Here is a 9,281-nt window from a genome sequence, read left to right as displayed (position 1 = left end):
CCTCCCCCATTCTCTCCTGCAAGATCTCCATTGAGAAGCAGTGCCCCGTGCTGTAATTAATCACAAGGCCCGGACCATGAGTGCACAAGCATGAATGGGCCACCACCGCCGTCTAATGGCTGGGGTCTGGCCAAGCTGAATCAAGTGTGTTTATCTCATGGTGACCTAGAACAGAAATTAAACACGTGTTAGTAATGTGTGTTGAGTCTGATAAGGAGGGGGCTCTACTTAAGATGGGGGAGAGGCGTTATTTACCGAATGCTGCAGGTGTTTTATTATTGTTTTTGTTTTGTTTTTTTCTGGATAGATGTTCTCAAATGTCTATGCTCATATTTCTGTAAAGCTGCAGTTCCTCATAGAAATATCAGCAAGAAGTGTTGTGTTATTTAAATGATAATTAAATGATGATTCATCCCCACTCCTGACGTATGAGTTTCAAAAAAAAAAAAAAGTAGGACACATGAGTAATTCGTTTCCATGCTGATGTGTTGAGCATCCAATTTTCTCCTTGTTATCACGCTCTTATAGGCTGGTTCAAGGAGAATAATGAAAAATTGAAATCAAAATCTTTCTCCTCAAGCGATGGAATTTTTAGAGGAGAATGTGCATGCCCGGCATTTTTTTCCCCCCGAGCTTGCATAAAACGTTTTTTTTTTCATTACCATTACGTATTGTTTGTCACTCGAAATGGAAGGACTTGCTAAACGGTAGTGAAATTGATACTTCTTGGAGCCCCCACCCCATCCCCCATAGCTCACAATGGGCCCCTCCATTGTGACCAAATCACATCCTAAATGCTACTTTGAGACTTGAACAGTGACTACAGCAATTCGATGCCCGAGGATTGCTGCAGGAAAACTCCCCTGTCATCTTCACAAACAGAGGCAAAGAAACCGGGTCAGTGTAAACACCGCTCAGATAGTCATGCAGCATTCATGAGGCTCGCCGTCTTTAACGACAACTCCGGGACTTGTGTAAGAGGAGAATTTCAACTGCTTTGCACTGTTGAGACACATTGTGGTCGCCTTTTTGTTTCGACCGGGTCTGCCCTTTTTTTTTTTTTTTTTTGCGACGAATTAGCCGATTTGTTTACGTGCTTTTGAGAGCAAGAGCGTCTCACGATATCCGTCATGCCCAACTACAGCGACCGCATCTCCCAAGGAGATCAGATGCTGCAATATTCATGAGTTGCCCGTATTCACTCTCCCACTGAAGAATACGACACCACTTTCATTTTCCAAGAGTGTCGTCTTTGTGTCTGCTCTAACTTTTTTTTTTTTTTTTTATTCCTGGTTTCCACTCTGTGATATTGAGCAGTCAGTGTGAGTTTCACACCGAAGGGAGGGAATACGGAGGACAGACAGCGATGTCTCTGGTCTGTGTGTTACAAAAGGAGGACGTGAGTGGAGGGACGCTTTCTCCTTCATCCTGAACTAATCTCCTCTTGAGAGGTGCAGTTGATAGTTTGGATCCTCCAAGCTTTTAGAATCGATCAACAGGCTTTGGAGAAAGAAACTCGGGAGGTTCTGCCGATTATGTTCGTGTGCGAGTTCACACGGGGATACTTGGAACTTAAGTAGACTTACCTCATTTAAAATACACAAGGGTGTGCTCCGTCTTTGTTTCCAGAGGTTCTTAACAAGTGTTTGGACAATTATTTCACCGTATCCAAAGTATTATGTAAAGGGAAGGAGTACATTCAATGACCTAATTAATTGTAAAACACATTATCCAGTAAGTTCCGGACCCAACTTTCATTTCTAATATTTTTTTTCTCCGCTTTTCATGACTCCATGTCCCAAAAGGTTTGTTCCAAAAGAGAAGGGGTGGCCAATAAATTTCCCCATTTGTTGAAACACTTTTTGAGGGCCACACCACCATGCTCACCTCAAATCGTGTTCCTTATTCAGCACGTCTTCTCTTTAAATAAAAGCTCACACACAGACTCATTATCGCTTGAATCTGGTAGATCTGAATTTTATATGCGCCATATATACAAAACGGTGATATGGGGGGGGGGAAGAAAAACGGCTTTTATACAAAGTATAAAAGAGACTCCCCTTGCATAGGTTTGTTTACATGCGACATATCTTTGTGTTCCCCACAGATTCATGAGAGGAAGATTAATGTACGCGAATGCATCTTTAAATTTGATGAAACTAACAGCAGATCATTCTCCATGTTTTCCCAAAGTGAAGAAAGGCTTGATAAAAGCCTTTTTTCAGTGTCTTACGTAAAGTACTTGAAAAATAATTGCGGTGTTCATTTGCGTGATCCTTTCTGCAAGCTTTTATGCTCATCCGCTCTCATAACTTGAGTGGCTCTAATGAAATGAAATCAATAAGATGACTTTTTCCTGCTTGATTCATGCGGGCCTTTTAATTCGCACAGAAACTAGCCAATGTTCCTATTTTGCCAGCGAAATGGACAAAGGCAGCGTGACCTTTATCCGCCCCACTTCCAAGAACCGCCTGGTTTTATTTTCGGTCTATATCTGATTCTCTACCACGGAAATGGTGGCATTTTCAACATGTAAAGGATGTCTAAAAAACAGTGGAGCCATGACCAATCTGCAGAAGAAGTCAAATTAAAGCTCCGTAGCCCTGTTGCGAAATGTCAGCTTGGGCCTCTTGAGCTCCATTAATGGTCCAAACAGCTGCTTTGTGTCTGCTTAAAGAACCAAAAAAAAAAAAAAAAAGAAGCCTGCTTCGTGAAAGTCTTTTTTTCTGCACTGTTCATATAGAAATGGTGCTTAAGACATATTAGACAACCACCCAATGTAAGCCTATTGCCACAGCTGCCCGTAAATTTGACAGGTAATCCCCAATATCATTTTTTTGGGGGGGTTTATTTTTCTGTAATGTTTGAAATGCGAATAAATAAATGCTCTTTAATCAAAAATAATACTTTGAATGAGAATTGAATCTGGTACATAAATGCCCAACTTTAAGTATTTCTGTCTTTCCTTCCTTGCAGCCAAACGACCCGGTGACAAATATCTGTCAGGCTGCGGACAAACAGCTCTTTACGTTGGTTGAGTGGGCCAAGAGAATTCCCCACTTTTCGGAGCTGCCACTGGACGACCAGGTCATCCTTCTACGAGCAGGTCAGTTCAAAATCCACGCAAATGTTTTGTCTGACCTAACTCATCCACAATGGCAATTATTATGATTATTATTAGATTTAAGAACAGACAATGTAATTTCTACAATTCATAGACATATGACGGATGAAGTCATGGGACACATATTTTGCATCAATGAGAGCGCAGGGTGAATCTTGAGCATATGGTTCATTTTGACCTCAGAAAGCTTCCACGGGAAGTCTAAAGAAGTGTACTCGATTCATAAGAACGATGTCTGTTTCGATTCCGGAAACCACTGTCTCATTTATTTACCCAGCAAACCGGGATGGGGGTGGGGGTTTGTGCTTTCTAAAGTTTCAGCAACTTTGGAGGCAGGTTCTTCAGCCATGTTTTAAAGGCTACAGCTGGGTTTGGTGGGGAAAACTTAACTCTCCCACAGACCACAACCCTCGACTCCAATTTTCTATTTTCAGAAAAGAGACCTCTTGAGTGCCTCCCTTATTTAGAGCATTCTTACTGATCTATCGAGTCTCCAAAAATATTGTTTTATGTCAACACAGATGCTACCCCATGAAGGATTCGACTCTCTTTCATCACCACAAAAAGTTTGTTTCCAGCTTATTCCATTTTTTTTTTTTAAGTAATCGGCAGTAAAACATGGATTGGTTTCACCCAAACACAGAAAACAAGATTTTTGCGAGATGTATTTCATGCACAGCAATGACTTTGTTGCTAATAATTTTCTCTCCAATGAACTATTTAAAAAAAAAAAATTCCAGCAACCACTAAAACTTGCTTATGATGTCAAGATAATGTATTTACAATGCATTACATATGTAACAATTTTACATTTGACAGCCTTTACTATTTGCCCTCTATCTGATAGTGGTAGTAGTAGTAGTAGTAGTAGTAGTAGTATTTAGTAGTGTGTGTGCTTGCATGCTTGCCATGCGTGTGTGTGTGTGTGTGTGTGTGTGTGTGTCTATGGTCGTATGGTCGTACACTATGTCATCGCTTCTACTTCTTAGCTTCTCGCTTCTTAATCTCATCAGTCATTTTTTCTCTCCTTTGTGATACTCTTTATAGTAGCTTTAACCTGACAAACACGTTGACCGATCAATCACAACTTGCTTGTAGCATTTCCAAGTGTCCGCCATGTTTTAGAAACCTACTCATTGTTATGACACACAATGATCTCATCCAAAAGAGTGCTACCATATGCAGTCCATGGTTATTATTATTATTTTGTTTTTGACTTTTACAGCTAGTCGCTGATGGTGTAGTGGTACACTCGCCGGACTAGTGTGCGGGCGGCGTGGGATCGTTTCCCACTCGGTGACAGTGTGCTTGTGGGTCTGAATGGTCGTTTGTCTCTATATGTGCCCTGTGACTGACTGTCGACCAGTTTAGGGTGTAGTCTGCCTTCTGCTCGAAGTCTGCTGGAATAGGCTCCGCGACAATGTTCAGGATAAGCGGTGTTGAAAATGGATGGATGTTTGGGTCCGCAGCTTGGGCTTGTTCTGTTTGGATCCTTCACAATTATGGGTTCATTTTGGCGTTTTGAAAGACATTCAATCCAGCCATTCCACTACATAGTAAACCCCCCAAACCCCGAAAATATTTACTCTAAACTGTCGCTTTTACTGTATTATCTGCAAGCGTACTTATTTTCTTTTTATCTTCCTTAGTATGTAACTATTTATTCTTCATTTGTCTCTGATTTGCCAAATTGAGTCACTTTTGCTTTCATAGAATCTGGAATGAAGCGATTTCAACTTTAGCTCTCATCCAACAACTGTTGACAGTAGGTTGATTGACGATGCATGTTTTCTGCCCGAAGTCTGCTGGAATAAGCTCCAGCAACTCCCCGGGACAATGTTCAGGAAAAGCGGTGTTGGAAATGGATCGATGAATGGACTGTCACGGCTAAATGATCAAACCAGAGTTGACCAAGACCTTTCTCCTTCCATTCCCATTTAAAAAAAAAAAAAAAAAAAAAAATTGCAAATGATGGCGATTGACATCAGCGGTGCTCGTAATTAGGATTCGCAATGATGGCATGTCACATCAACGGCGATCTAAGGTGTCCCAATACTTTTGTCAAAGCATGTATTTTCCCCAAGTTAGTTGACTCTATTATTGCCGCTTGAATCCCACTTCATTAATTGCTGCAACATAATGTAGTGTTTTCAATACCAAACAGTGGAATAGTTTACTCTTAGTTCCCACACTCATCACAGCCACGTGTTGCTCTCAATTTCCTGTGAGTCAACCAAGAGGCAAACTAGAACTTTGTCTTCTGATATTTGTGGCGATGCTCATGATCATACAAGTAGGGATTTCAAACAGTGCCACTTGTCTGTCACTTCTCCATTCACCAACATCACATTGCAGGAGAGTCTATCGGGGTCTCCCAGCACATTGCCCCCATCGGCGGCCTGTCGCTCCAAATTACACCATCATATTCCTAATCCACCTTGAGGAAAAGAAATGCTATTACACACCCCTGGAAAAAAAAGCATCCTCCCATCAGTCTTTATGCTGTGCACACACAAGTGATGGAGAGACTTCAGCTAAGCAGAGAGAGCGAGCGCGAGCGAGACGTTATTCCAGAGAGCTCGTCTCCTCTCAGCTCTCAGGTTTTCTATAAATAACCCCTTTAGTTCTGCTGCATCACAGATAAAAAGAAAACCCGGCTCCTCTCGTATCGAACTCAACTCTGGGGAGAAGAGGCGAGTGTTGCCAGGCAGAACTGTTAAAGGAGCCCTGTCACTCAAAGATCAGCGTCTTGTGTCTTCGGTGCTCTCGGTGTCAAGCCCCTGCTTTGGCACATCAAGCCTGTTGTCTTTATCGCCTTGGCAGCCACGGTTCATCCCTTTTACACGCCTGTCTCTTCAGAAAGTATGAATCCAATGTCTTAGTAATAACCCGATGCCGGCGCTTGAGAACCCTGAGCGCTTTCACCACGCAGCTTAATTGAATCATTGCAGCCCCCCCAACCCCCAACCCCCACCTCCCTCTCCACCCACCCTTTTGTTGTCAGTTTCATTTAGCCTGAAAGCAGCGTGAACTTTTGTACCAGGATTTGCTTGTTTTCTCCCATTACTTCACACTTTTCCTCAATCCCTCTCACCATCTTTTGCCGCAGGTTGGAATGAACTCCTCATAGCGTCATTTTCGCACCGTTCGATCGCCGTTAAAGACGGGATCCTGTTGGCGACCGGGCTGCACGTACACCGCAACAGCGCCCATAGTGCTGGAGTGGGAGCCATCTTTGACAGGTCTGTGGGGAGGTGGGGGGGGGGGGGTTGTCTCATCTGAATTGAAGCAGATTTCACCTGCCTATTTAGGATGTCCATCAATGTTTTTAAGCGTTACTACATCACAAAAAAAAACTGTGGAACCTGTAAAGTAGAAAAAGACTGACACTGGGGCACTGCCCCACAACGTTGCAAAAGGCATACATTGAAAAAAATTTAAAAAAAACTGTGACACGGCATCAACAAAAATTTTTGATGGGGGGCCGAGTGGCGTAACGATATAAATTCAGAAATATTCTATTATTGCGTTTGGCATGCCTGTATATGTCAAGAAAATCGGATTTATTGCTAAATATATCTTTTTGTTGATCCCAGTTAATGCTGAGAAAAATATTTCAACCAGTAGGGGGAGATGCTTCATTTATTTTTGAATAATGTGATTGTCATTTGCTTTTTCTGGTAGCGAGGTAGAACAGATTCATGAAATGAATCAATATTTTGCGGAAAATATACGAGATCACCCAGCTCTAATTGTGATCATTAAATTAATATGGAAATACTTGAGGGGGATATGCAAAGCCACTCCACTGCATTTTATTACCTTGCCAATCATCTATAAAGTTAAGTTAGTGTTTTGTTTTCATGTTTTACTTTAGAGGCTCCACTGTCCTTTTTTTTTTATTGGCACGCGTGTTTTTAATTATTTGTGCTGTTTGAATGACTTTATTCGTGTATCTTCTCTCACAGCAAATTCCTCTTCAGCACTAAACAATCAAAACATTTCCTCGTTGACAGTGTGTTAGAATAATTAATTATGCCCAACGCTAAAGGGCACGGGAGGGGGCGGGGGTAATAAAAAGCCATTCCGGTGAAGGACCCCCGGTGACTGCTGTTGATGTTTCAGGTCAACAAACTGTCACAGGCTAATATCTCACAGGCGGCTGCAGCATCTGTTGAGCATTTTTCGATGATTTATGCTGCAAAGCATTTGCATCTTGCGGTTTTCTGTAAGATGGAAACATGCTGCTTTGATCTCTTTCACAACGTTACGGACCGCCGCGCAATCGAATGAGATCCACTACAAAAGCCGCGTTCAAAATCTTGCCTTTACAAAGACAAAAACGCTCCGTTTTCGATTCACACTCGGAGAAGTTGTAGTTGTAGTTAGCAATGTCACCCCGCACACTTCTTCTAACATCTTATTTGAAGAGGAATCAAATACCATGTCATTTGTAAACGGAATTTGTTGCGCCTCTTGTCCTGGAATTTGATTCTGTGAGCGTGTCTAATGAAGTGGCTCATGAGTGTCTGTTGTTTTGCCGCTTGGATCATCCTTGAGCGGGAGATTAAAAAAAAAAACTGGCAGTAGGATTAATAGCAGCGTTGGCGTCATCTGTCAATATCTTCGCCAGTCACGGCCTCGGGAAAAATGACAGCTCTGTAATAAGTGTGGCGCGCTTTAAGATACACAGAGCTGATAATGTTTATTTATCGAAACCTCTCCCTCTCGCTGTCTCCCTCATTTAAACGAAACAGATGATCATAAACACCTCAGTCTGTTCTTTTTTTTTCTGCGTTGTTCCTCGTGGCGAATTGAATCACAATGAGCTTATGAGTCACAATTGACTCCACTCAAAAAGAACGTGAGGGCGGTGGGGCAACCCGAATGAAGAGGGGTGTGACTTTGGCGGTGAAGGGCGAAGGAACGTGCCGACGCTCCCTCCCAGTGATGTCACACATTACACACAGTTTTGCTCTGTGACTTTGCTACCATGACACAGCTGCGCTAAATCAAATGACTTTTTGGAAGAGAGCTGTGACAATTTATTGGCATGCGTTTATCCTTTCACAATCGGTTTGATCGGAAATGAGACCCCTTTTACGTGAACTCATTTTCACCTATAACACGTTATGTCTTTTCATCTCCACCTTTTTTGTGTCTTCGGTGCAGAGTGCTCACAGAGCTGGTGTCCAAGATGCGGGATATGCAGATGGATAAGACAGAACTGGGGTGCCTTCGAGCTATAGTCCTTTTCAACCCAGGTAATCTAGGAGTGAGCTTTTCAGTGCTTTTTTTTTTTTTTCTTTTCAGGAAGCTATACGCAAACACCAAGGATCCGACGGAGAAATTAAAACCTGTTAAAAACAGCAGAGACATGTCTGAAACCTGTTGTGGACCTGGAATGAACAAACTTTTGGGGTTTTGCAGTCTTGAGACGCTGCCGGAAAATGGGTGAAATGTTGCAGACCAAGTATTTACTTATCTGAGATGACGAAAAACGGGTGAAAAAAATTGTAACCGGCTCAGCTCTGGTAAGAGTGTTGACGGATTTTTTATGTGAGGCATTTTTGATGGGCAAATGCACACTTAACTTGGGAAAGAATGAACTGAAGTGAATGAAGAGGTTTCGGCTATGTACTAATTTGCAACAGGTAGATGAGGAGAAAGATTCAACCAAAAGCGATTCTACGTAGCCTTCACAAAAATACTTCTCCAGCGTTTGCTTCTGAAACTTTCAGGGACTGATGTGTCGGTGTGTGTGTGCTTCACGCAGTGCACTTTGGTGGAGAAGCATTTTAAGCACAAACACCACAAGGGCCTCCGTGTTCAAACATGATTGTTTTGGTTTGGAACGTTCTTGCACATGCCTAGGTTGAATTACTCTTCATTTTCACATTCAAGTGCTTCCAAAAATGTTACATTCAGAAATGTCCCGTTTGTTAAAAATGATGCTGTGTATTAACATAGTTATCATCGTTTTGGATTTTTCAATCGTTTTTTTTTTTTTTTTTATGTGATTTTAAGTCTTTTTTTTTTTTTTCACAGTGGTACCTCTACTTATAAAATTAATAGGTTCTGGATGAAATTTCTGAACGAGAAAATTTGTAAGTAGAGACATGTTTTCCATGTAAATGCGCTAATCCGTTCCAAGTCC

The 9,281-nt window shown here is 41.9% G+C and overlaps 1 protein-coding gene across 2 annotated transcripts in view; it reads left to right on the top strand.

The window, feature by feature from the left end:
- The window catches only part of rxraa (retinoid X receptor, alpha a), an 87,370-nt gene that overhangs the window by 75,420 nt on the left and 2,669 nt on the right, over nt 1-9,281 (top strand). For both annotated transcript variants that reach the window (XM_019893884.1, XM_019893892.1), the window contains 3 exons: nt 2,977-3,106; nt 6,234-6,366; nt 8,297-8,388. In XM_019893884.1, the coding sequence (XP_019749443.1) occupies nt 2,977-3,106; nt 6,234-6,366; nt 8,297-8,388 (355 nt within the window). The remainder of the gene's footprint in view (nt 1-2,976; nt 3,107-6,233; nt 6,367-8,296; nt 8,389-9,281) is intronic.

The sequence above is a fragment of the Hippocampus comes genome, unplaced genomic scaffold (genome assembly GCF_001891065.2).
Source record: "Hippocampus comes isolate QL1 unplaced genomic scaffold, H_comes_QL1_v1.1 scaffold123, whole genome shotgun sequence".
Lineage (NCBI taxonomy): Eukaryota > Metazoa > Chordata > Actinopteri > Syngnathiformes > Syngnathidae > Hippocampus > Hippocampus comes.
The sequence above is the reverse complement of the archived record's forward strand: the minus strand, read 5'-3'. Positions and strand labels throughout refer to the sequence as shown.